The 26,277-nt window shown below is 39.4% G+C and overlaps 4 protein-coding genes across 10 annotated transcripts; 2 read left to right on the top strand and 2 right to left on the bottom strand.

The window, feature by feature from the left end:
* Positions 1-357: 357 nt before the first annotated feature.
* On the top strand, positions 358-7,167 carry nt5dc3 (5'-nucleotidase domain containing 3). Its single transcript, XM_027024574.3, has 14 exons — positions 358-774; positions 1,215-1,399; positions 1,898-1,972; positions 2,077-2,132; positions 2,250-2,340; positions 2,551-2,688; positions 3,239-3,299; positions 3,530-3,632; positions 3,828-3,929; positions 4,143-4,224; positions 4,408-4,494; positions 4,896-5,036; positions 5,370-5,434; positions 5,666-7,167. The coding sequence occupies exons 1-14, from the start codon at positions 489-491 to the stop codon at positions 5,925-5,927; spliced, it is 1,734 nt and encodes a 577-aa protein (XP_026880375.1). The 5' UTR covers positions 358-488; the 3' UTR covers positions 5,928-7,167.
* Positions 7,168-11,345: 4,178 nt separating this feature from the next.
* Positions 11,346-13,463, top strand: parietopsin. The gene is made up of 2 exons (XM_027024567.3): positions 11,346-12,776; positions 12,881-13,463. The coding sequence occupies exons 1-2, from the start codon at positions 11,460-11,462 to the stop codon at positions 13,034-13,036; spliced, it is 1,473 nt and encodes a 490-aa protein (XP_026880368.2). The 5' UTR covers positions 11,346-11,459; the 3' UTR covers positions 13,037-13,463.
* A 335-nt stretch (positions 13,464-13,798) lies between these two features.
* Positions 13,799-23,979, bottom strand: cax2 (cation/H+ exchanger protein 2). 7 transcript variants are annotated; one of them, XM_081698929.1, is made up of 21 exons: positions 23,842-23,979; positions 22,205-22,343; positions 21,358-21,516; positions 20,833-20,939; positions 20,638-20,746; positions 20,384-20,503; positions 20,229-20,290; positions 19,701-19,856; positions 19,185-19,409; positions 18,671-18,764; positions 18,364-18,505; positions 17,956-18,139; positions 17,601-17,700; positions 17,259-17,383; positions 17,065-17,102; positions 16,826-16,938; positions 16,384-16,529; positions 15,400-15,494; positions 15,032-15,110; positions 14,552-14,660; positions 13,799-14,133 (listed from the first exon to the last, which is right to left on the bottom strand). In XM_081698929.1, the coding sequence occupies exons 2-21, from the start codon at positions 22,260-22,262 to the stop codon at positions 14,060-14,062; spliced, it is 2,295 nt and encodes a 764-aa protein (XP_081555055.1). In that variant the 5' UTR covers positions 22,263-22,343; positions 23,842-23,979; the 3' UTR covers positions 13,799-14,059. The 7 variants fall into 7 exon arrangements, 6 of the variants coding, with proteins under 6 accessions (XP_081555055.1, XP_026880378.2, XP_081555056.1 ...); XM_027024577.3 differs by having other exon boundaries at positions 19,185-19,373; XM_081698930.1 differs by having other exon boundaries at positions 20,384-20,500.
* On the bottom strand, positions 22,513-26,236 carry armc10 (armadillo repeat containing 10). The gene is made up of 6 exons (XM_035531899.2): positions 25,867-26,236; positions 25,378-25,523; positions 25,027-25,161; positions 24,773-24,949; positions 24,617-24,688; positions 22,513-24,072 (listed from the first exon to the last, which is right to left on the bottom strand). Exons 1-6 carry the CDS (start codon positions 26,111-26,113, stop codon positions 23,821-23,823), a joined length of 1,029 nt encoding a protein of 342 aa, XP_035387792.1. The 5' UTR covers positions 26,114-26,236; the 3' UTR covers positions 22,513-23,820.
* Positions 26,237-26,277: the final 41 nt, after the last annotated feature.

Below are 26,277 nucleotides of genomic sequence, written 5' to 3'. Positions count from 1 at the left end.
ATTGTAGTTACTTCCTGTATAACTGACCATTTCTGTCTACACAATTTAACTACATTGGAATTTGTGTTCTCATAATGCTCACTGATAACAAGGACACAGCAATAGGGAAAAATAATAACAGTATTTGCAAAACTCAATACCAAGGTACAAGCAACTAAAGTAAACTTTGAGGTGTATTTCTTTGTGATTCATGGTACGTTTTATTTTTAAAAAGAGCTGTACACAACAGACCTAGTTATTACTGGTTAATTATCTTAATATAATACTGCCATGGGCATATTGTTACAGGGTGACTTTTATTGTGAAATTAAGTTGTTAACGTCAACCCGGATATCCAAAGTACGTTTTTTATGTGACTGACTGACTGGTCTTGTCAGTAAAAGCTGGTAACCCTCACTGGAGGTATATCAGACCCATGTAGCTAATTACCGCTAAATGCTGTCGAGCGATACAACTAACGGAGAGACGCCTCTGGAAAAGAAAACAACATGCCGACCTTGTGTTTGCCCCTTTCTCGCCTCGTTAGAAGCAAGAACAATATTCGGAAGCTGTTCACAACTAAGGCTTTGAACACGAGAGGTGGAATACGGGTTCTGAGCTCTCGACCGCTGTGGCATGTAAACTGTCGGGGTCCGAAATATCGTCCCACGTCCTGTCATCGAATCCCCATGGAACAGCTGTTATCAGCGAACATGTGTACCAGCTCCTTGAGTGACAAAGATATGACCAATTGGTTGTGGTGTGTTTACAATGAAACCAAAAGGCAAACTGAAGGTGGGTGACTTAATTTCTTCTGAAGAGTCATTACCTCACATGAGATTACATAGTTATTTGGGCTGCTAAAGACGATTATATGGAGTGTATCTCTAAACGTGCATTCTGTCAAAACTAGGCTAGAAAAAAGTATCATTTTAATCGTTTTAAAGGTAGATATATAGGTGAATGCAAAGTAAATTTTAGAATTAACATTGAGAGTTCTATGATTATCTTAATTTCCAGTATCACAAAACAGGTTTACAGGCATATGTGAAATATAAATTCCAGTAGTGATTATAGGTGTCTATCCTGTTAATAGACTAGGTCAAGACAGTTTCTTTTGCAGTCCTTTTAACACAGTGAAGCTATTTTGCATTTAAAAAGAGGGTGGTTTCAGTAAATGAGTATTTCTTGAACTCCAAAATAGAACCATGATGTAATTTCCCCCCTCCACCCAGATTTAATCCCAGTGATATCAAACAACTTTGTGAATCCTGACACCATCTTCGCCAACAATGAGATGAGCTTGCAAGATATCGAGATCTATGGCTTTGACTATGACTACACTTTGGCCTTCTATTCCAGCCACCTCCACACTCTGATCTTCAACATTGCTCGAGACATTCTCATCCACGAACACAGGGTCAGTACTGAAGGGCTCGCCATCCCCTGCATGGTCATTGAAGGTGCACAGGTTTAAGATTAGCCCTAGAAACACTTTTATTTACTTGTTAACCTTATTTGTGACAAATAAACCAAACTTGAACTTATTTAAATAATAATGAAATTATTATTATATGAACTTTAATAGTGGCATAGTGTAGTGGGTAACAATGCTGCCTATCCTGTGGGGGACAGGAGTTGAAACCCTGTCCGGGCAAGTGCTCTATGCTATATCAATAAGAATCCTTTGACAAGACTCCTATCGCTACACTCGCCTACCTCTGTAACATGATTTTAAGTCACTCCGGACAAGAGCATCTTCCAAATATGTAAAATGTAATTGACACAATAAGGAGATTAGAGAGTGCCTGTTACCCATCAGAGATACTGAATTATAGTTGGAATGGGGGATATTATGTGACAAAGATGGAAGTCTCCAGAGTAATGTGTAACCTTTTTTAATTTCTCTTTGGTCCAGTATCCTGAAGGACTGAAGGAATATGGATATATCCCTGATTTTGTGGTTCGGGGGCTACACTATGACGTTCAGAAGGTGTGTAACTGTTGCTACTAATGATTCATGAAAGGTGCTCTTTGATTTGTTGAGATTGTAAATAATATGGCCTGATCATCCTGAGCTCCATATCCTGTTTTTAGGCTTTACTAATGAAGATTGATGCTTTTCATTACATTCAGCTGGGAACAGTCTACAGGTACAAGTTGTAATGGACAAGTTGTAATCCCTTTAGCACACTGTAGTCATTAACAAATGTGTTGTATTGTTGTTTTTCATGCAATATGTGGATATCCATGTGTTTTTGCTTTTGGAGGGGGCTCCATCCTGTGCCAGATAAAGAAGTCATTGCTATGTATGAGGGCTCCCACGTACCCCTGGAGATCATGAGTGACTTTTATGGCAAGGTTGGTGACCTATGCAGGTCTGGTTTCCCAAAATGTCATATGACTAAGAACAAGAGTTATCCCTCTGAATCTTTACTTTAACAGTTAAAAATTCTATTAACTAGTTATCCTATTACTCTTTTTCATTAAAGAGCACAAGAATAAGTTTATATTTGGCTTATTTATAGTAATTTTGTGTAGATACAATCTGTGTCATTCACTACTGTTCAGAGTTCCCATGGACACACTATGAAGCAGTTCATGGACATCTTCTCACTGCCTGAGATGACCCTGCTTTCATGCGTCAATGACTACTTCATGAAGCACAACATTGACTATGAGCCCGTGCATCTCTACAAAGATGTCAAGGTTAGACCAGAGAACCAAACAAGCTAGCATTATACACAATGTTGAAAAAATCATATCAGTTCAAGGCAAATGATGTATAAAATGATGTATCATCTCCAAAAATCAGTTACATCTTGTGCCAATGACAACAGTACAGTTACGTATTATCCAAGTAATCCTTAGCTTTAAATGTTAATTTGTGTCATTTGTGAGCCATGTTTTTAGCATGGAAAACAGCAATCTAATTTTGGTATTGCGTGCCTGCCAGTGCCATCTGGGCCTTCTCTTCTGGGGGTGATGATTCAGGGAAGATTGATGGCTGATGAACTCACAGTTTTGAAAGGTTCTGTAGATCTGAAAAAGAGCAGTAGGGACAGCTTCATCTTTCTCTTCTCTTAGGAAAAAACATTTAGAATTGTCACTATGTATGAGGTAAATTAATGAGACAGCACACAGAAAGGTGACCTACAGGGCAGCCTGTCGGTCTCTCTGGGGCCTTTTGATGCAGCACACTGGGCCTTTGTTCTCAGCCATGATACTTTATGTCTGTTTTTTTGTTCTTTTATTCCAGGAGGCCATAGGAGATGTCCATGTGAAAGGAATTATGTATCGAGCTGTGGAGGCAGATATCGGTAATATTAAATGCCTTTGTTGTTCAACACCAAAAGTTCCTTACATAAATTCAACAAACAGAGCCCTGAATTGTATTTGTGAATACTGGGTCTCTGTGTCATGTCAAGGCTTTTGATAGCTTATAAAGTGTGTGTTTAGGTCTAACTAAGGCATAAACATAATCACTTCAGTATATCACTTCCACACCTTTATTTTATTTATTTGGTTTCCTCAAAAAATGGTTTTGCAGAGAAGTATATCTGTTATGGTGAACAGACCCATGCTGTTCTAAGGAAGCTTTCAGAAAATGGAAAGAAGATGTTTCTAATCACCAACAGCCCCCTGGATTTTGTGTAAGTGCAAAGACGTTCCATTCAAGATTTGCTTTTGGTTAGGTTTTAAGTAATGTTTTTGCTTAAGTTTTATACGTTATATGGATAAAAATCCTGTCTGTCTGGACAGACCTTGCAAATGTGTTTCTTTCAGTAATGTGCCTCCTGTCATGTTTTTTCAAACTGGTATGGCATTGTGATCCTGTCACTCTTTAGAGATCGGGGAATGAACTACATCATTGGAAAAGACTGGAGGGACCTATTTGATGTGGTCATAGTGCAGGCCGACAAGCCAGGTTTCTTTAATGACCGTAGAAAGTGAGTTCCAGGAAACACAGCCAGTAATTCAGTTAAAATTGGCAATTGGTGAATGAGAATTGTATGAATGACATTCTGTCACAGTAAAAGTACTTTGGACTTTTCCTCATGCTGTGTCTTGGCACATTTGTCTGTCCGAACCATGACAGCTCCAGAATTGTGCACAAGTATCATTTTGTTTGTGTTTGGTTGTGTGTCTGGTTTTTCCTAAAGGCCATTCAGACGAGTTACTGATAAAGGAGTGTTGCTGTGGGACAGGATTCACCACCTGGAGAAGGGGCAAATTTATAAACAGGTGCAGTGTGCCCTTTGGGCTAAACCTAAAAATGGCAGCGACTGGAAATGTAATCATGCTGTGTGCCTCCAATGTTCTTGGACTTGTTATCTTGTACATTCTGAATGGAGCACGTAAGTTTTGCTGCTGTAATGTGTGCATGTTTTTCCCATATTTTTAGTGACTGAGAATATCTGTTTCCAGGGAAACTTGTATGAGTTCTTGAGACTTACTGGCTGGAGGGGATCAAAGGTTTTGTACTTTGGTGACCACATCTACAGTGACCTTGCTGTAAGCAACCTATAAGTACACACATACTAAACCATCAAAAACAAAAAATTTCTGCTGAGCACCACTGATCTCTCTTGTTAGCCTTACTCTAATTTGCATTTTTGAGGCCATACAAGATTAACATTGGCATGTTAACAACAAATGCAAGAGAGAAGACAAGCGAGGTAGACAATAATGAGACAATGCTCACACATCGTTGTTCCAAAGAGTGTAGTATTATTGACAATAATTGGAGAAAGGTCATGGCAACCAAGAGACCAACAGTGCAACAGTACAGTTTCCCATGGAAAACATTACATGCTAATTACTGAGTACCTCAGAGTCATGAGCTAATGCTGAACTGAAATCTACCTTGTGAAGGTGTAGAATTATGTATAGTTAGGAGTGGTGTGTGTGTTTAGGACCTGACACTGAAGCACGGCTGGAGGACAGGGGCGATCATCCCTGAATTACGGAAGGAAATCAAGATCATGAACACAGAGGAGTATGTGCATACCATGACTTGGCTGCAGAGTCTGACCAACCTGCTGGAACACATGCAGGTGGGACCACTGGGGGGCGCTCACAAGGACATCATGAATCCATATTTAGAGTGTGAGGAATCCAAAAGATGAATCATTAAACAAAACATATAAATATTATTGGGGTTGTAATCAGTGCAATATATAATGTTGTGTTGTATATGATATAGTGCCACACCACGTATTACTAATTTAAAGAACTGTTTCCTTTTTGCATGCATTTTAATATTCCTATGAAATTCACTGTAGATTTTGCGTTACATATGCCACTGCAAAAAGATTCTATTTCGGGTAAAACGATTCTGTGAATTGTACAGGTCTTTGTTGAAACATTGCTTTCACTATATGTAACAGGTGCACCGAGATGCAGCCTCACAGGCAGTGATTCAGCAGTGGGTCAGAGAGAGAGAAGACATGAGGTAACCCAGCAACTGCACCTCACATCACTTACTTCTTCACACTTTTTGTAGCATGTTCTACATGTTTCTCAACAGTGTTTTTAAGTGTATACAATATGTACGTGACATATTTTTTGCATAGATAGTATATAATATATATTTTTAAATAAATGACACGTGGAAATGTATATCAGTGCACATGAGTCTCTTTTTCATTTTGATGTGAGGCACCTGTTCCATTTGCATTTGCAGGTCTCGGGCAAAAAACATCTTCAACGCTCAGTTTGGGAGTCTGTTCCGCACATATCACAACCCAACCTACTTCTCCCGCCGTCTGTCACGCTTTGCTGACATCTATATGGCTTCCATCAGCTGCCTGCTCAACTACGACCTCCAGTACACCTTCTACCCGAGACGTACCCCACTGCAGCACGAGGCCCCCTTCTGGCCAGAGCAGACAAGTGCAGGGGCTATGAACATACCCTTCCAGAACCATGGGACAGGATTAAAGTAGAACTGTGGGAATAACAGGTGGCATTATTTTTACCTAGCAAAATGTGATCATCATAGCAAAATGCTGCTGTTTAAGTACAGACACAGACACATCAGCCACACAAATGTGGTCTTTTATTTTTTGATATTGGAGATGAGATGACCATGCAATTACCAATTATCAATTCAAAGCACCATGCAATTCCCAATGTAATGACAAAGACATTACTGCTGCACACACACACACACACACACACACAAATAACTGGGACTATTTGGTTTCTCTTTTGCATGCTTTACCTTTAGATGGCAGAATTCAGCAATTCAGCTAAGCATGTCACAATCGTGCAGCTGTGCAGTAAAATCATCGGTCAAGGGTTCACATTCAGTGTTGAATGTTAGAAAAAGAATGTGATAGTGGGTCATCCTCCATCAGACGTGCAAAGCAGCTATAGCTTTTTAGTATTTTAAGCTGTCACTACCTTGTTTTTAGATTTACAGTATACCTGATTCTGTGTGAATGTTTTGTCTTCAGTGACTGGCTCTTTATTAACTATAGTTTAAAAGAATATTTTTGAATTGTTTTTTTTATTATGTTGCTGAATGATTAGCTGTTTCTGGATAATGTGCATAAGAGAGTTGTGGAGATTTTATAATAAGCAATAGCTCCTCTTTGTATGCAGTGCATTATAGAAGCCCAGTTCGGCTCATAGAAATTGTTCATGTCTTCTGTTCATGCATGCTAAAACGGGCATATGTAGAATATAACTGTCCCTTTTTTGCTCTGATGCTACCAGCATCTTGGATCCAGACCCTAACAATAGCCCAGGGATGGATAATTCTAGAGACCCACAGGACTGCACTGTTGACATAAATAGCTTTTCACTGTGCAATTGCCGTGACTCCAAAACATTGTAGTAGTTGTCGCTACTTGTGGCAGTAGTACTGGTATCTGACCAGAAAACCCAGTGCGTATCCTGTCAAAGTAAACCATAATCTGAAATACTGCATTTCTTTTCATAACATCTGTCCTTGCGTTGTAAACAGGAACTTATCAGCCCCAATTTTCCATTGTGGAGTGAACTGTTTGGTATGCACAATTTCTAGCAAGTTACAAAGGTATATGGAAAGCTGCATATAAATTATTCAGATTTACAGTTGAAACCTTGTCTTATGTTTTAAATGCCTTTCATTCTTTATGTATCCAGTGTATTCATGTACTGTATGATTTACACAGTAGTTTTAAAAAAATACCCTAATTATTGAATGTGTATTGACTCTCAAATTGTGTAACTGTGTAATGTCATTACAGTAGAGCTTTGAGTTTTTAAAATGTAAAGTGTAAGTGTGCATTTTCATTCTACAGAATCTAGGGCTGGATTCACAAGAATCATAAGATAAACAATAAGAGGTTCACAAGTTCTTAATTGCAGTTCTCTTAAAACTTAAACATTTCTCAAATATTCTCTTATAAAAATCTTTATTTTCTTATGTAGACTATGCCATAACTAATTTGTTACATAACCAATTGCATTTTCCAGTTTACCATAAATGATGTGAAATACATTTTTAATTTGTATTAACCATTATTTGGTATATACAATATAATCCACTTAGAACACAGCAAGATGGAGGAAAAACATCAAACTAGTGTTAAAAAAACCTATACATGATGGTGGAGGAAATAGAACGTAAAAAGAATGTAGGCCGTATTTCCAAAAATGTATACTTTGAGTAAATTAGTATTTACCTTGTCAGTGCTTACAGTATGTAGACAAGTATGTAATCGTTAAGAAAATATATAAGAGCATTTTTTTTCCAAGAATAACACTTGATGTTAGAATTGTTTTCTATGAGAAAAGTTTAGAAAAAACATTTCTTGTTTTTTTTAAGAATAAGATTTTTTTTTCTGAAGTGTGAAATTAAGAAAAAAATATATTTAAGAAAATGTTCTTTCTTAAGGCACGTTCATGATTCCGGCCCCTGATATTATATATATTATATCTGGTTATCCAGTTGTCATTTTGCTTCATTTCAACATAGCACAGTACACATGTTCTCATCACAAGGCAGCTGCTTAAACAGCTTTATACATAATGGTGTCTTCATATATAAATTAATACAGTTCCTTTTTGTATTTGCACCATGAATTTAAATGGTTATTTTGCTTTTTTTCATAACTGAAAAGGGACAGATTGGGCTGAAGGACCTCCCTAGACACAATAGCCTTGAGTCAAAACAGTATTTTGTGGTTATTTTGACTTTTTGCATGGTTTACTGTATTTCTTTTTTGTGAAACCATTATTTGCAATAGATCATATTTTAGATGTATTTATTAAAGCTTCCATGTTTCTGATGACACCATCAATATCAAATGTATTTCTTTCACCTGGCACTTGCTGTCAGATATTTGTCAGTTCTTGGTGCTTCTGAATGGGGTTTCCTCCTTTTAAAAAGGTACACTGATACTCACTACAAGTCTTCTGTGAAACCTATGTTTCTTTGCTCAGTTTGTTTATGGTTGTCTTCATCCCATCTAGATTTCATTAATAAGATGCAATCTTAAAGTTGCTTCTTTACACTGCCAGGCAATTTGTCAAATGATTAATGAACAGGACCACAGATTACTTGCTTTTTGGGGGAGCCTGGGCCCAACAATGGAGAACATCACCTTTCCCATGTATAAGGACTTGATGACATTAGTGAGTTTGGAGCCCACTCTTTTTCCAAGAATGGGATACAGCATCCTTTCCTATTTCTTGTATATGTTTAACATTTTTTTCTATTTTTAATAATTTATTAGTAAATGTGATTGTTTTGATGCTGGAGAACCCATGTTTTCAACATGAATCTAATTTTTCTCAAGTTAGCAATGTCTAATGATAGCCTTGCGTAAGGCTGAGCAATTAGAGGCAGTACGCAAACACTGAGAATAGGAACATGTATTAAGGGCAAATCCAGAATTGCAGTCAGAACAAAGGTCCAGGGTCAAAGTGCCAGGGGAATCAGATAATGAAACAGAACTGGAGCATGTGGTATGAACACATGAAGGCTAAACACTATACAAGGAACCGGAGAAACTAAAGACGAAAACAAGGCATAAGCATGAGAAACACACATACAAAACCCAAATGTCTAATATCCAGCAGTACTTCTAGCACCAAACAATGACCAGTAACCAGATAGGGAAAATACAGGGCTTAAATACACAAGATACTAAAGACACCTGGCGCTGATTACACAGGGCAGGGATAAAAAAGCAGACGAGAGTGTAAGGTGTGGCTGAGGTGGGGATCAGAACCAAAACAAACATAAAGCTCGTGGCTGGACAAGAAACCAAAAGAACATGGCGAGGCATCGTCGGGGAACCACGATACCAGAGGAGGGACAAGTGTGACAGAACCCCCCCACCCCACCCCACCCCACCATTAACGTGCAGCTACCAAAGTGCAACAGGACAGAAAACAAGGCTAGATAGACTGGGACAGGGGCAAAAGACATAGTAGGAACAGGAACACAAAGCTCAAAGGTGGAAGAAAGAACAAAAGGACATGAACATGACTTTGTGGGAAAGACACAGAGCTATGACAGGAGATGGGACAGGATATTGGACCACAGAGGAAAATACAAGGAACTGAAGGACAACAGAAATGGGCATAGTGCCGGACACACTCACTGACATGAAGACAGACACTTGCAAGGGGACAGTCATGAAACCTGCCAAAGGGACTGAGATGGTAACAACGACAGGCACAGGAACAGATACACTGACAGGGACCAAAACAGAATCAGGAATGGGAGACAGGAAAAACACAGGCAGATGAAGAGTACATGCCAGTAATTAGCAAGTAGCTCCACCAGGTTTATCTGTAGCAGCACAGCTAAAAGGGAGGGCCAGAGGGTGACCACAGTCCTGAGGGGTCTCTGAGACATTTCATTTCACCCATATCATCTTCCCAAACATGAGTGAACACACGAAGAGGCTGGATGACAGCATCAACATCTCAGATTACCAAAAATCTCTATGACTGGGGGCCCCAAGGTCCACACATTTATATACAGGAGGCGAACTAAAAGCTTGTGTAATTAAGTAAGTCTTTATCCTAGATTTAAAATTTTGGCGTGTCTGAGTCTCAGATTAAGTCTGAAGATTGTTCCATAATAGAGAGGCTTTATAGGACAAGGCTCTACCCCTGACTTAATCTTACTACTTCTAGGGACTAAGAGAAACCCTGGATTTTGAAAGTGCTATAATCCCAAAGTATGCAAACTTTGTCAGAACCTCCATAAACGCAGTAGGTATTTAAACAGAGTGATGGTCTCCATATCCAAGGTAGGAAATGAGTTTAGTGTTTGATGAAGTAGAAGATGGGTATTGTTAAATGTGATTCAATTGCATGATATTAATTCCCATGCAGAACAGCATGCTGTTTTAGTGATGAATGAGTGGCTATATGACCACCCCTGAGTAAGGCACTCAGGACCCATATTTGCTCCAGCACAGAAGCCTTACAAAGAAGCAAACCTGACCATTATCACTGGGGTGACCTAGACAGCAAATAAGCGCTGCAAAAAGTCCAGGCGGCCCAGGCAGTGTTGGGTTACTTCTCATATCTGACCTGCACTGATGGTTAATAGTGATATTCTGTTTTTTACTGTCACTTTACTTTTTTATGGATGACAACAATTTACAGCTACCGTTTACCTGCTTATTTTCTGGCAACTTTGTGCCCTTGTAAGGATTGTATGCTGCTGGGACAAACGTTCCCACAGGGATCAATAAACTCTACTTCTATTTTTATACTGTTTCTAATCAATCTGTCTCTATCACAAGATATAAAAATATCACAAGATATAAAAACAGATCCCAAAGCACAAAACTATACTCGTTTGATGCAAGTGCATCTGAGGATCAGTCATGAAAAAACGTAATCCCAGATTTAAAAAGATGTATTAACAAAATGCATCACACAGTCACTCCCATCTTAATCTCCGAAGCACGACTACAGCGTTAGAAAATCTATTAAGAAGAGACGTCAGATAATATGCAAAAAGAGTTTGCAGTACAAATTAAATATTACACACATTGTTGCTGTTACAGATTTTCGCCCAGCCAATCAGAAGCAGCTATGCCACTATTTATATATTCTGACGATGCCCTTTGATAAGATTCATTATTAGGCAATCGCAATATATTTTGGTGGTTTAGAAGCTACCAAAGAAAAAATAATCCAGCTAATCAAATTCACCCCCTGTGTGTGTAATTGACTTTGTTCCAGGGTGGCCAGAAATATAGCTATGAGCTAACGAATCAAGTTTTAAAAACAACAATTCCCTTATGATCAGAGCCTGGCGGGGTGTTAATTGAAAAATGGGCCTATAACGTAAGCAGTGTGGTTGTCACGGTGTTTGAGGGGTAAAACAAAGTGGCTTGCATTGTAGGCGTTCAAAGAACTCAAGAGCAACTAGTGAACAAAATGATCGAACATTTTTTTACTCTGTGAATTTGGAAATTAAACGGGGATGGAACTAAAGTACCATTCGCAGTTTGGAAATGAGAAGTAATTTCATCCAATTTTTGGGATCAGTAAACGACAGTACATTAAATAACGTCGAAGTTGCATTTACAGTCGCGGACTGTGCGGTATTGCTTGTGACCTTTTTCGCGGGCATTACGGCGAACCTGTTCGTCGCGTACGCCGTGTACCGCCAGAAATCTCTCCAGACGTCTAACAACGCGCTGCTAGTTAACCTTGCTGTTACTGATTTTCTGCGATGTGCTACCGATTGCCCGTTGCTCCTAATCATTGTCCTAAGTGGTCGGAGGGGTGGAGACCTCGGAAACATTGTCTGCAACGCAGAGGCTCTGCTGTTCTCTCTCAGCTGTTTAGTTCAGTTGTTCACTCTGGCGAGTATCAGCGCTGAACGATATCAAGCGATTGCGTATCCATTTAAAACCGCTCAGCGGCGAAAACGGGTTATGGCATGGATTCCGTTAACTTGGGCAGTGCCCATCATAATATCAGTTATATGTGTAGTGTTTGCAAAAGATTCTCCTGTGTATGTTCGGTGTAGAGCTTTGAATTTGGATACATTAACGCATGACTCGTTCGGGCGGTACGTTTTATTTCCTGTCTGGTTCACATGCTTTGCCGTTATTATTGGATTCTATGCCCAAATATTCATTTTAGTGAAGGCGCACAGCAGGAAAATATTTGATAAAGGTGTCTTCCCTCCACCTAGTACAAAAGTCGACGAAAACATGAAAAATGTAGTGAAAGCAACGGAAGCAAAACGTACCACTGAGACTAAACCAGTAATGACACCCGTGATTGATAATACAAATTTGACACCAGAGGTAAATTGGTCGGCGGGTGAAACAAAGTTCCCTAAATTGGATCCTAATGTACAAAAACCCTTTAATATACCAGCAGCCGCTGAAAGCCGGTCTCTTAATATGGATACTAAGTCCTTGGATTTCAGAAAGACGAAAGATGCACCTGATCAACCCAAAGAGCAAAATGTGACATTTGTCTCTAAACTGCACAATAGTGCACCGATACTTGGAGAATTGGAAAACAATGAGGATCCCAGTCCCGTAGTTGCTGAGATCACAGATTGCACTACTTCAGTACCAAAAAAAGATTATTCCACCCTCGTGCCTCCGGACAACGCGAACCAAAACGGAGAAGTGATGGGAGCAGTTTGCATGATTCAGTCTTTCGTGAATAAGGAACGAGGAAACAAGAAGAAAGAAGGGAAACTGGCCAAACGCTCCGGATACATAATACTTACTTTTGTAATTTTCTGGATACCGCTGATTGGAACAGTAATCTTCAACATCTTTCTGAACAGAGATCGGAATCCATCAGTAAGTTAAATATGGCCTAAATTATACATGTATTATTCTAAAATTCGACTTTTCATCTGCATATCATCTAGAAAATTGACGTTTGTTCCCCCTTAATATTTTAGGTCGAGATCTTTGAGGAGTTCGAAATTCTGGCAGTCTCGATTGCCTGCATGACATCTCTTACCAATCCAATTATTTACGCAGCGGTGAACCCTCAGTTCCGCTCAGAATTATTCTACCTAAAATTGAGATGTAAAGCATTTTGTACAAAACCATAACCCTAAATACAAAAACGTTAGAATTACCAAACTATTTTGTTTCTGTTTGAAAATTCACAGCTCCATTTGTTCCGTTTTTTCCAACCCGTTTTACCGACTTTATAATCAAATGTCCAGTCAGTCAGTACCACAGCACAAATGGACTCCTTTGGATAAAATGATAACTGTGATAACCATCATTTTCCCTTTAAATACTTTGTTGCATTTCACACATAACTAAACTAAATAATTTCATGTAGAGACAATGAAATGTAGTCACATCCTTTGGGGTTGTATGTTGGTAATCTTCAAAAAATAAATACTATAAACATCTGGAAATTGGCCCAAGTGTATAATTTTAAAATATTGGCAGAAGCAGATCTTAGAAAACAACCTGCCTGACAGGAAGACAGCAGCAGGGAGAGTGGGGAGATCATAGCTGTTACATTATGCTGCTTTTTAAAATTTCACTTACTTAAATTAAAAACATTTACTGAAATCAAGTTTTTTTTTGTTTAAATTAAAAACTTTATTAAGTTGCTCAGACATTATTCCATGAGAGAATGCTAACATGCCTGGTTTCCCAAAGTTATGGCACTGTATAAACATAGCGGACAGACTAACATAAACATACACTTTTCTGGCATGCTATATTCTTGTCATGTGCTTTTGGGACATTATCTGAATGTGTCTGCAATGTATTTAATACCTGATAGTGCTCCATATGTAAAGTGCTATTCCTTTTATAGCATATAAACATTTATTTTAGTATAGTGCAAAAGATTTTCTTGTCCACCAGTTTGGTCAGATTTTAATTAATGAACCTTAAGACAATATATAACAGCATTACCAGATGATACTGGGAACTGCAGTACTTTAACTTATTTTGTTGAAAATTCACTGTCAGGTTGTGTAACAATCAGTGGCACAGAACAAAAAATGTGTTGATGTAAGTTCTAGTCATAATAATGTAGTAGTTATTAAGAATGCTAGTTTCTAAATGGTGAGGTTTCTAAATGAAGATCAGGTCATTCTCTGTCACATTTAACAACCAGCAGGTGATGGGGCAAAGAAATAGAGAGCAAGCAGGATGAGATACACCACCACCAGGGCAGTACCTGAGAGAGAGAGAGAGAGAGAGAAAGAGAGACAGAGACAGAGACAGAGAGAGAGAGAGAGAGAGAGAGCGAGGAGAAAAAGTGAGTGTAGAAGTGTTAATTAGTTGAATTATTCATGATAAGGGGCACTAGGTGTCTGTGCATTGGGGAGAGATGCAGTACTGTGGTAATGAAGATAAAATTAATGCCCATAAAACTAGCATTTTAACATCAAGAACAATAACCGGATTAATTGTTCTGAGATGGATTTGACACAGTAGATATGGTTGAATATATTTTGGGAAGAGTGTGTACACAAAAAATGTATATAAACAAAATTCTAAGTGCATGCTACAAGTATGTACTACCGATTGACACGCAACAGTGCACCTCCACCTTCATCAAGGAGAAGACCGATGCTGAGATTGCTACCCCTTACCCTGAAAGTAATCAGACTTTCCATCCATGAAGATGTAGTTGACGAGGATGACGCTGAAGATGCTTGCCCACAGGTGCAGGTCACTGAAGATGAGCACAAAACCAACATCCTGTTCGAGACAAGAAACACTTTCTAATCAGACACTTGGTCAGCTTTACCAAAACCAGAAACTAATGATTTCCTCGTATTGGGAAATTCCCTAACTGTTCAGAGAGTGTTGGAGTAACTTTCGTTAAGAGACTATAGCAATCTCAATGCTTCTATAAAACATCAAGGCATCTAGAAAACCAGCCCCAGAACAGTTTTCTAAATGTTCTTTTACAATTTTAGCAAAATACATTAGCCTCTGTTGACATACATATCCACTGTGTGAATACTAAATTACTACTAGTAAATTAATACTCACATAGACTCACTGTGACAGTTAACCATTGAGAATTAACAAGGTGACACTGAGGTGATTTCTCAGAAGTGACTCACATAGACAGCGTTGAACAGGATCAGTATGGGGATCTGAATCATGCACACCTGAATTGCAATGCAACTCCCGACCTCCAAACTGCAAAAGAACTGATATTGACAGAGAGAGGCCAAGCAACCACAGCAAAAAGCCCATGGCTAATCAAATGCTACACTGTCCACTTATAGCCAGATGGACACTACAGGTGTTAGTTCAGTGGGGACTGAGGAAGGTTTTGGTGAGTACAGGATGACGTTAAGGGTTTGTGCTGCATGTAACCTGCGCACATACAAACAAAAGCAGAAGTATGATGTGTAAGTTCTGCATTCTCAAAAGAGAAATCTCAGAGCCCGTTTACTTGGTCTCTGTGTTTGGGGAAATCACCCACCTTAAGCTGATATTATTCTGAAGAGCAAACTGGATTCCATTGACAAGCTCTGGTATTTCAGGAACCATAGCCAAAACGGTAACACCTATAAAATACTGATAAGACATACATAACTAACACTGGGCACCAAAATTTGAACTTTTTTTTTGCTTTCCAAACTAGAATAGGTGGACCTCATAATATGGTTTTATTCTGAATTCAAGTCTGTTTTTAGAATTTTTCTATCGCATATGGTTTTTAAGTGTGTAAATTTTAGGTGTGTAAATTATATATTACTTATTCATAAATAAGGCTGTTATTACACCTAAAATGTGTTCATACATACTTCTAAAATGTACAGTGTGTGAACTTTGCCTATATTTGGGCTTGGAACAGCCCTCTTCAGTGTCTAGCTGTAGCCTGCCAACAGAGAGAGTCTCCACTTTTTTGGTACCGCTTTTCCATACTATTATACATAATGACATACAAATGTACTGGAACAAAAAAACTAAGGGTATAGAGAAATTCTTAAAACATTTTTGTATTCAGCATACAAAAATACACAATAAACATATTTTTGCAAGAAGCAACATTCCTCTTGACCAGTGTTATCACATTAAGATGATGGCAAAAGACAAAAGAACGTTACAGCCAAATGTTATGGACCAATTTTGTGTGTGTATGTCTGAAGGATGAGTGCATGCATATGTGTAGCATGTGTTTGTACACACCTAAGGAACACTTAGGAAATTAATTGAATGTGTTTTCTGTGAGGGTATATTTGTATGTGTGTGTGTTTGCACTTGTGTAGCATGTTGTCTGTTGCACTGTTGTTTTGTGTTGCACCATGGTCCTGGAGGAACATTGTCTCGTTTTTGTTTTGTTGTGTACTTGTATATAGCTAAAATGACAATAAAACCTCTTTGAACTTGTTTGTGTTTCTGTGCGTGTGTCTGTGTTTGTGTGTGTTGCCTGAGACAGTGTGGACCCGTGCATGTTACACACCTGAGAGATGCCTGGGTGAGTTAGTATGGGTTGGATGTGCTCTGTGATGAGATCACTGCAGGCAGACATCAGCACTGTGGCAACGATGAGAATGAGGAGAGCTCTCCATCGGGACCAATGCACCACAGGGCCCAGATGACCCAATGCTATACACAAACACGCACGCTTGCACACACACACACGCATACACATACAAACATGCACATATACACACACATACAGACACAGAAACAGACACACACACACACACACACACACACATGAACATGCACAAACAAACACACAATTTATCACAATGGATGTGCCTTTACATCTTTCAGAAGTTCAGAAGTTAGAAACGTTTACTTTCTTCTTGATGATGCCAGTGGCAGAAAAACAATAAACAATAACAGAGTGGAGCAAAATGAGAAAAAGATTCACAGGAAAAGGAAAAAAATATCACCGTGTTCTTCACCAACGTGGATGTCATAAATATGTGAATGGGTCTTCAGCGTGAACAGAAGGCCAATGATATAGGACACCGGTAGCAGAACAGAGACTGTGTATACCAGCGGCCTGTGAAACAGAAACAGTGTGAACAGAGCACGGGGAGGAAAGTCACAACACCTTATCTCAGGACATCTTAAGAGTAGGACAGAAAAGACAGTATTTAACTGAGCTTGAAAGAATGAAGTTGCTTACCCTATATGACTATGAAAGAGGCTGTAGTTGTTTTCACTCTAAAGAAACAGAGGGAGACAGCAAGTGTGGGCTTAACAGTACTAAAGGACATATGCTAATAGCACATTTGTGTGTTATGTTTTAATGGTATCTTAGATGTTGACTTAATGAAGATGCATCAGGAGAGTGGCATGTTTGACATTGGCACATCCTACTAGATCATAGTGGCAGTTTCTGCATGTGAACGTCCCATTGCTGCCATTGTTCTCAGAGGAATTCGAGCAGTCTTCACACACAAGATTCCCGTATGCTTTAGAGAAGAGGGTGGGGGCAAACACGCCTGAACCAAAAAGCAAACAGGTCAAGCAGAGTGCCATCAATTACAGGAAACACTGAAAGTCTGGTTTAAAATGGCAGTCTTGGTGATCTCGGAAAAAGTGTGGGGAACGTGGGAGAGAGACAGAATGAGTAAATGATACAGAGAGACAGGAGCACGAGAGACAGAGAGTTAGAAAGGGAGTGAGAGAGGGAAAGGAGAGAGGAGAGGGAGATCTTACCCCCAATAGATATGAAGAGCAGTGAGCAGCTGACTCCTGCTGAGCGGCTGTTAAACCTCTGCTCCCTGTGCTTCAGCCCACCAATGATCATACAGATCCCCTAGGAGATGGCCAAAGACCAGGGGCAAGCAGTGCACTATGTTAATAGAGAATCAGAGAGCATTCTGAACCAAATGTGAAATATGTCATAGGCACTATGTAAATAAGTGGTATTTTATGAGATCATAAGAGAGAAAGGAACAGGTTGGTTATGGCCATTTTAGATGTAATGCTCTGCAGATGAGCTGAAAGGCCTGGGGTCACCTGTGCTTTTAATATGCCACTGGTGCAATATGCCACTGGCGTGATTTCTTACTGGAATGAAGAGGATGCACCCAAGCAGTGTGCCAGTCAGCGCGGCCTTCACAATCTCCTCTAGGCACTTGTTGCCCAGGCGACGCCCCCTTAGCAAAGCTGTGATGTAAAAGGTGAGCTCAGTGATGGAGCCAAACGTTGCGTTGACCACCGCTCCGACCGCAAAGTTACTCTGAGCTGATATGCTGCAGATGCACAAAGTTTAATTTCAGTTCCGCTCTACTGTGTAAAATAGAATAAAATCAATAATATTATGTCTGTTAAGTGCACTATATACAGAAAAATAACATTCCTAGGAAATTCCTGAGAAAAATACAGACCATAATTCTCAAAATTGGATGTGAGTACATTATGTATGCATGCACCTGTGTATGTGTGTATGTGTACTTTAGGTAAGATGTTTCCTTACCTGGCTATACCCATTCCAATATAGTACGATAATGGAATGATTGAACTGATTGCTGTGGCAAACTTAACCTCAGAGCTGACAAAATGGTTGCCTTGGTCCACATAGCCAATTATCAGTGAGACAATGACCAAAGGGAGCAGATCTACAGGACAGCAATTTTCTAAGGAAAATAACATGCAAACTAAAAGACACATGCTATTTTAACACTGTAAAGAAAATCTGGAAAAATCCTTAACACATAAAACAAATTCATTCAAATGGAGCCACTTGTTCTCCTGATGGGCCTGGATTTGTTTGAGTAGGATACTGACAGCAAAGACGTTGATCCCATCTACGGTGTATTTGTAGTAGTAGATATTCACTGCATGGTAGCAGCAGAGGATGGTTCCATCCTCCCTTTCCTGAGGTTCAATGACAAGGGGAAACAGTAGCATAGAGGATTCACCGCGTTCAAATTAATCGGCACAACCAGCCTTTTCTGCTTTTTGAAATTTTGCATTTTTCATTTAATATTTTCCATCTTCAGTGTTAAGTGTGAAAGTAAGTCAGTTGTGATATTAACATTATTGCCAAAAATGGAGAACAAAGTAAAAAGAGAAAAGAGAACCGATTGCTTTCAAAGGCTGATTTTCCCACTTATCCACTTTCTACAAGTGACAGTACTACTCTGAGGCTGTCTGATGCCAGCATGAATTTATAAAACTAACATGGCATTAGAAATGTATGGATCATGTATATAAATCTATAAAAGTATACATTTAGGTGTTTTAGGGCATTGGACAGTGAAATAGAGGGAGGCACAGGACTTAGTTGAGGCTCACCCCACTGGTGCTAGAGCAGATGTGTACTTGCTCAGGGGCCATAAGCAGGATGCTGCCCAGGGTTCTGAAGCTCAGCTTGGCCACAGGGATGGTGAAGACCAGGAGCCAGGATATTAGGCACAGCACACAGTGAGCTGCAGCCAGAGGAGGATAACCCAACAGCATCCACACACACACACTTGCCTGACCCTGGGAGAGAAAAACACACAGTCTCACACAGCCAGACTGCATGCAAGACCAATATGAGCTAAAGGTGCTCATTAGTACATATGGACCATGTGTAAACCCCACGCCCCCTCCAAATAAATACACACATGCATGATCACATACAGGCACACACACACACACACACACACACACACACACACACACACAGACACACACAGACACACACACACACAGACACACACACACAGACACAGACACAGACACACAGACACACAGACACACACACACACACACACATCACAACTGAAATATATGTTAGTGAATTCACACTGCTTCAGGGCATCTTACCCAGGAGCGCTGCTGTAGAGGCCTGCAGGGCTCCTCCACAGTGTCCCCTACAGAGGTGGGCAGCAGGAGGGCGGAGGTAGCGTTCCCCTCGTCCCTGTTTGCTAGCCGAGCATCACTGTGGAGGATCACGCTGAAACTGGATAATGAGCTACTCGCCTGAGAAGAGCACAGATAGAGGAACTCAGTCACACAGATAGCAGGTGCAGTAGTCACATGATCAACACTGTTAATGAGCCCATTTAGCAGGTGCTACAGCTAAACCATAAAACAGATAATGTAATGTCTAATTTTCAAAGATTAACCACAGAACAGCACATAACACAATAATTATGCATACTATTCAAAGTTAGTTGATATAACTCAGAGGGAGCACTTCAGTTAAATGCTTTTTAAATCCTCAGGTACCCATCTGAGGTTCTCCTAACTTTGAATTTATTTGAGCAAACTACAAACAAACTAACAAACAAACTAATGCTAATGTGTGGACTATAGATGCAACTGTTACATATTATGTATCAGAACCACAACCTTCTGTATTGCTTTTCCAAATGGCCACAGAAAATAACCAGCCAACCTCAAGCACAATTTTCCTAAAGAAGAAAAAAAAAGGAAGAAGGCTAAGTTAAATAAAAAAAGTACAAGGTTTTAAGGGAGATGATGACATTAGTAGACACGTGGCTTACCATGAGGGATTCCTATAATGGTCATGAACATCAACATGCTAGTGAGAAGGTACACCAGGGAGATCCACCAACCAAATAAAACCACATAGAGAACATTGCCACAGGTAAATAAAGAGCCTGCTAAAACACCACAGAGAGATAGAAAAAGAGAGATGATTACCCAGATGGAAAACCATATCACTGGTTTCAATATTTCAAAAGCTAACCTCTAAGCTTTATCAGAAATTGGTATATGGATGATTTATGATTCTGACCTGTGTTTGGTTTAATGACATTAAGCTCTGAGTAGAGCTCCTTTACTATCTCTGATCTGTCTTGAAAGGGCCTCTCGGTTACGTGGCTCTTCCATTTTCTGAATCCAAACTTAACATGGAAAAACACATAAGAAGACAGGAACAGTAAATGTTTACAGATACTTGCTCTCAATGTTTGCAAATGCGGTTTCCTACCTTGTAATTATTGGCGAGTTTTTGTGCCTCCACCTCATTCTCTGCGCTAATAGTGGTTTTACATGGGACTTCTTCCCAGAGTTCATCAGCAGTGTGTGAACTACTTCCTATACACAGGTTGAAGAAGAGGACAAAAAGGACATCTATATGCAAACCACTCTGACTAAAATACAAAAAGTGAACTGGGGTTCACCAGGGTTCAGTATTTTATATACAGTATTCAGTATACAAGGTTCAGGGTTCAGTATACAACCAGGGTTCAGTATACTAAGTGTTCAAGTTCAAGTTCGGTTTGTCACGTACATAGTCATACACGGTATAACTCGCAGTGAAATGGTTTGAGAGTGCAAACTGAGGGAAAAAACAACAACTGGTAGGCCCATTTTTTAAAGAGCAGGCCTTCTGCTTTACCATATGTTCTCATTCTGATTCTCCTTATTGCACATGAGCCTTGCATTAGTGATCTACAAAGTGGACTGAGCTTCTGGGGAATGTGTTGTGTACAGGTGCATTAAAATTCCTCACCTGTGCATTTGCGTTTGGGTATGTAAGGGCTACACTTCTGGGGGCCGAAGGGTAAATGCTGCTGACTGTCAGGGATGTTGAGATGGAGGTGATCCTGTTCATAGCAGGAGCCGCTATCACCAGCATAACCTCTGACACCATCCTTGTCCCACAGAGGGTCTAAAGCCAGATGCAGAAAAAAAAGGGGAAGCGCAACAGATCTGACAACAATAACTGAAACTATTTAACTGAACTTAAACATGGGTAACATGACTCATATAGGTGTGTAATGTCTTTTTTAAACAAGACTCAGTGCTGAAACTCTGTGCTAAGCATATGAACAGAAGAGAACCGACAACATAACACAACTAAACATTAAGGTTGGAGGAGAAAGCTCAATGACCATGTCTAGCCAGGAAGCCATCAGGGGAACCGTGAAGAGATTTATGGTTTAAAAACTATTTCAAAACGGAGAAGTAGGCTGCTTGCAATAAAACACTATTGCCTAACGGTGTGGACAGACAAGACGTTTTGTGACATTTTGGTCACCCGTGGGCGCGATGTTAATGCAAGTACACAGCTTACAGGAAGGTAACCATTATACACCTGTAATATGCAAAACTCGTCTGTAAAGTAACGAAGGTATTGTTAAAGTAGCTGTGATATTAGCCGTATGTACTTATACTTCAGTTGTCAGTTACAAACCAGTTTTATTTACTTTTTTCCCCTTATCACTCTCTAGCTTGTAGACGAGACAGGTCCAATAGCATCCTATGTCAGGAACGCATTACCGTCTACATAAACAACCGTTACCAGGCAGATTGAGAAAACCAATTGTTGTCATTCTACAAACAATAGTTTTTTTTACCTTGATTATCAGAGCCGGCACTGGTCAATCTTCTCCGAGTTTCTGTATCTGCAGACATTTCAGCTTTTGTGCTTCACGCAGTAATGCATCTCATGTGATACCAACGTTGTTGCGCTCTGTACTGGCTCGCAGGCTGGGACTTATGGGAAATTGAGTTTGCGACTCTTAGTATTGAGGAACAGATCATAAATTTACAATCCGATCACTAGAAAGCGTACATTTTCTATCAATCTAGTGTAATCAGCTATTAGCGATTAGCTACATACATAAGCAGCATAATACGACAAATCAGTATGTGCATAAAATAATTTCAAAATTTTAAATAAACATTTATTTGACTACAAATAAATTACCAAAGCAGGCAGAAGTAGTAAATTCACACAGATTAATTTAAATCCCATGTCAAATCTATTTTTTTAAAGCAAGCCATAAAGGATCACATCAATCGTCAACAGCCATAGTAATGACTATACTGTAATGGCCCTCCATAAAATGTCATTTCCTTTTTCGCAGTAACAGCAGCAACACATCACATTTCACCCAAGTGCAGAAAGGCACACATATTTGGCTCTTGAACAAGGAACGTTATGTGGGATCCAGTTATAGTAAAATGGGCATTAAATTATACTGCTTGCTTACAGCATTTAGGTAACATAACAGGATAAAAAAGCTTTTAAGATTTATTATACTTATTTGGATTTTGAACAAGAAATCGTTTTCTGGGATCCAGGTACAGCAGGACAAATGAACCAAATGGGCCTGTAATTACATACTTTGTTTACTAGTTATGAACCATGTGACAGGATAACACAAAAAGTAATCTATTTGGATGTCCCAAACACTTCTCACAGCATGCAGAAAAATGTAACATAACACTAAAGACTTTAGACAGCCACTGAATGATGCATATTCTTACACTTATAAAGGTCAGAAAAGCATTGCAAGTATATTAGCAACCTCATACTTCAGTTTTTGCTTACTCAGACAAGGTCTATGAAGCACTTTATGTGGCATAGGAAACAAGAAGCATTCAATCACTTGGCCTGAAAGGGAGTTGGCAGTGAGAACACAAGCCTCATACAAGATATGAAAAAGACATCTCTCCAATGGGAATTGCTGTGCAAACGTCATCCGCTGTGAAAACGGCCTGTACTGCCTTAGAAGGTGATCTGCATATGGAAAGCCTTTATGCTGTTTCATTCAATTTGCTTTTCCCAGAAGCCACCCATTTCCCCAGCTGCCTTCTAGAAGGGATACCAACACAATATAGAGGAAACAATATTCAAGTAATGTAGTGTATTAACTTCCCTGACTGAAAATAAATCCTTTTAACAACCAATGCTAAAGCTATAAGATTTGATTCTGTGCAAGTTCATATTCACCCAAAAGTCAAATCTTATATAGCCCCATTTCTTGTAATCCACTACTGCATAAAATATTTGCAAGTATCAATGTCTGCCACTCCATCATAATATTAAAAAAAATGTATATATTAGAAGAATTCTCCAAGAACACCTTAAGGAGGCCCTATTGTAAATGCACAGACCATACAAGAGACTTTGTAGGAGACAGCAAAGTTGTGGCAGTGAGAGGCAAAGTGTGGCCCAGATGAGGGGCTAGGTCAGGAGACGCGCTACCTGAGCGCTAATCTCCCTGTCAGGGTGGGAGAGGAGGAGGCGGAGTCTGCCATGGAACTGTGAGGAGCTGTCCAGCAGCACACAGTACAGGGAGTCCTGCTGCTTCCGTAGAGCTTCGGCCACCTGCGCGGACGGCCTCCAGGCCTGCAGGTTCACTACAAAGGTGAGGAGGCGGAGCAGCACATCTGCACTTGTGCAACTGTCAAAGAGGAGAACCAGGGAAGCAGGAGCCTATACAAGCAAAAATTAAATCTGGAGTCAACATGTGCATGGATCATATTACATTTTACTAACAAGTATCTTTAGGTCCTATGTCACTTGAATTCATAACTGTACCTAAGTCACATCTCTTGCAAAAGATCAAGTGTTTAACCAAAAAGAAATCCTCAAAGAGGACTGTCAGTTACATTAAAACTAGCTAGTTACACTTAGTAAGATAAGTTAGGAACTGCTGTTGCTAATGCTGATAGCACATAAAGGCTTGCAATAAGGGAAGTGTTGATTGTAATATAACCATCAGAATGTCATGTTAACAAAAAAATGAACATGCCAACACAAGCTTGAGGCACTGAGGCACATATGGTTATTCATACAAATGTTATCTTTATATAGTAGGCTATATCTATTTTTACCATCTTACATTAACAAGGATTTAGCACAGAGGTTAGCTTCCATCAGCTCAAACAGATCATGATACATAATAGGAGTAGTCATTAAAATGACATCTACTTAATTAGGCTACAATTATTCTGGGTATTTGTTCATACTTTACCACCTGTGCTTGTACTAAGTCATCCATTATATCCGGATTGGATGATAAATTTACTAGAACCTTCAAAACCTGGATCTGTAGGAAAAGAGGCACTCCATGAAAATCTATAAATACTCATTTAGATGCAAAAGACATAAACGTTTAACCTCAATACTGCACCTGAAGAACTTCACTGCTCACTACAAGCAGTGACAAAAGGAGAGTGATGGAGGGCTTCATCAAATGCTGATGGTTGTCTGTGACGGTCAAATTAGTCAATAGCCTTAGTGCAGCCAACTGAAGATCTGAGTTCACAGGGGACATCTCTATCAACTCCAGCACTTGTGGAACATATATCTGCACAGAAAAGAGACTGTTGAAGGGCCAGGGACAGAGCCATGTAATATGAATCTTCTCAGGGCTCTGAGGCATACCTTTAGCTGCTCTTGATTCTGGATGTTCATGCTCAGATTGTTCAAGGCATTCAGAGTCTGCACTCTAAGGTCAGGTGAAGGGTCTGAAAGGAAGCTTGCTATATTATGAAGGCCTCCAAGTTCTCGAATGAGATCCTGGTAAAAAGAAAGAATTAGCAAATTTTATATATACATATATATATACACACATATATATATACACACATATACATATACACATTATATATATATATATATATATATATATATATATATATATATATATATATATATATATATATATATAGTGTTATTGCTTATTAAACGAGCAAGATATTTTATTAAAGAAAGTAAAACGTTTTGGATCTGGACCTGGTTAACTGTAAAAGCAGCAGCGTTTCCTAAAGTTATAAGAACATGTTGTTTCTCCGCTGGGTTGGGACTGCTCTGAAGAAGGGAGAGGAGCATGCTTAGGTGCCTTGGCTCCAAGCTTCCAGGAGACTTTGAGAGAATTTCACCTTAGTAAAAACGCAACAAAAAAGAAAATGGTTCTAGCATTACAAATTAAGCATTTTACAAGAAATCTCGCTAATTCTTATTTACTAGTTGTCAAAAACTTTAAGACCAAGTTAGCTTCCAATCCTTTATGATATATCATGGTTGTTATAAAGTATTAATACACCCTTGTCAAACAGACATAACAGCTATATAGCTAACGTTTAAACTTGTTGATGATCAAGTTGACAGTAGCTAAATTATCTTAGCTATCCTGCTATCGAGGTTAGATAGCCAACACTAACCTAGGTTAGCTGACAGTACTACCTAATTACCTAGCTTAGCAAAGTCATCTTTCCTGCTTACTTGAGGCGATTTCTGTGGTACGGCTCCGACTGTCAGTCCTACCAATGACATTAAATCCTGATACTTTGGCCATCAAACTCCCTGGCTGTAAAACCATGTCGTTTTTTGAATCTGCTTTATTTCTTTCTGTGTCTTCTCCGCGTCCGCGCAACAACTTGTATATTCCATATGAGGCTCCGGCTCCCGCTACAATCCCCAACAACGTTTTCATATTTATCAGACGCGGTGTGACACTATCTTCTCCCATTCTGAAATAAATATATCTTAAATAGCAATCTTTAAATAACGGCTTGCGTTCTTAAGGTCCTTCTTAGCTGAACACCCATGGCTGGTTGGCCAGCTTGTTTCTAGCTGGCTAGCTAGTTTTTACTTCTTATCAGGTTATCAGTGGCCAATTATAACGTTTCACGG

This window comes from Electrophorus electricus, chromosome 16 (assembly GCF_041902795.1).
Source record: "Electrophorus electricus isolate QZ-2024a chromosome 16, ASM4190279v1, whole genome shotgun sequence".
NCBI classification, from domain to species: domain Eukaryota; kingdom Metazoa; phylum Chordata; class Actinopteri; order Gymnotiformes; family Gymnotidae; genus Electrophorus; species Electrophorus electricus.
The sequence above is the reverse complement of the archived record's forward strand: the minus strand, read 5'-3'. Positions and strand labels throughout refer to the sequence as shown.

What these genes read in the sequence shown, in the direction of transcription:
- armc10 (XM_035531899.2), bottom strand. Translation starts at nt 26,113, where the DNA reads ATGGGAGAAGATAGTGTCACACCGCGTCTGATAAATATGAAAACGTTG. An exon ending in TACCACAGAAATCGCCTCAA is followed by an intron (nt 25,524 to 25,866) that starts GTAAGCAGGAAA and finishes GTTTTTACTAAG; the next exon opens with GTGAAATTCTCTCAAAGTCT. An exon ending in ATGACTTAGTACAAGCACAG is followed by an intron (nt 24,073 to 24,616) that starts GTGGTAAAGTAT and finishes TTGCTTGTATAG; the next exon opens with GCTCCTGCTTCCCTGGTTCT.
- parietopsin (XM_027024567.3), top strand. Translation starts at nt 11,460, where the DNA reads ATGAGAAGTAATTTCATCCAATTTTTGGGATCAGTAAACGACAGTACA. An exon ending in ACAGAGATCGGAATCCATCA is followed by an intron (nt 12,777 to 12,880) that starts GTAAGTTAAATA and finishes TTAATATTTTAG; the next exon opens with GTCGAGATCTTTGAGGAGTT.
- nt5dc3 (XM_027024574.3), top strand. Translation starts at nt 489, where the DNA reads ATGCCGACCTTGTGTTTGCCCCTTTCTCGCCTCGTTAGAAGCAAGAAC. An exon ending in AACCAAAAGGCAAACTGAAG is followed by an intron (nt 775 to 1,214) that starts GTGGGTGACTTA and finishes CCCTCCACCCAG; the next exon opens with ATTTAATCCCAGTGATATCA. An exon ending in CAGCTGGGAACAGTCTACAG is followed by an intron (nt 2,133 to 2,249) that starts GTACAAGTTGTA and finishes TTGCTTTTGGAG; the next exon opens with GGGGCTCCATCCTGTGCCAG.
- cax2 (XM_081698929.1), bottom strand. Translation starts at nt 22,262, where the DNA reads ATGTCTGCAGATACAGAAACTCGGAGAAGATTGACCAGTGCCGGCTCT. An exon ending in CATTATAGGAATCCCTCATG is followed by an intron (nt 20,291 to 20,383) that starts GTAAGCCACGTG and finishes TTTCTTCTTTAG; the next exon opens with GAAAATTGTGCTTGAGGTTG. An exon ending in CAGAATAATATCAGCTTAAG is followed by an intron (nt 15,111 to 15,399) that starts GTGGGTGATTTC and finishes GTTCTTTTGCAG; the next exon opens with TTTGGAGGTCGGGAGTTGCA.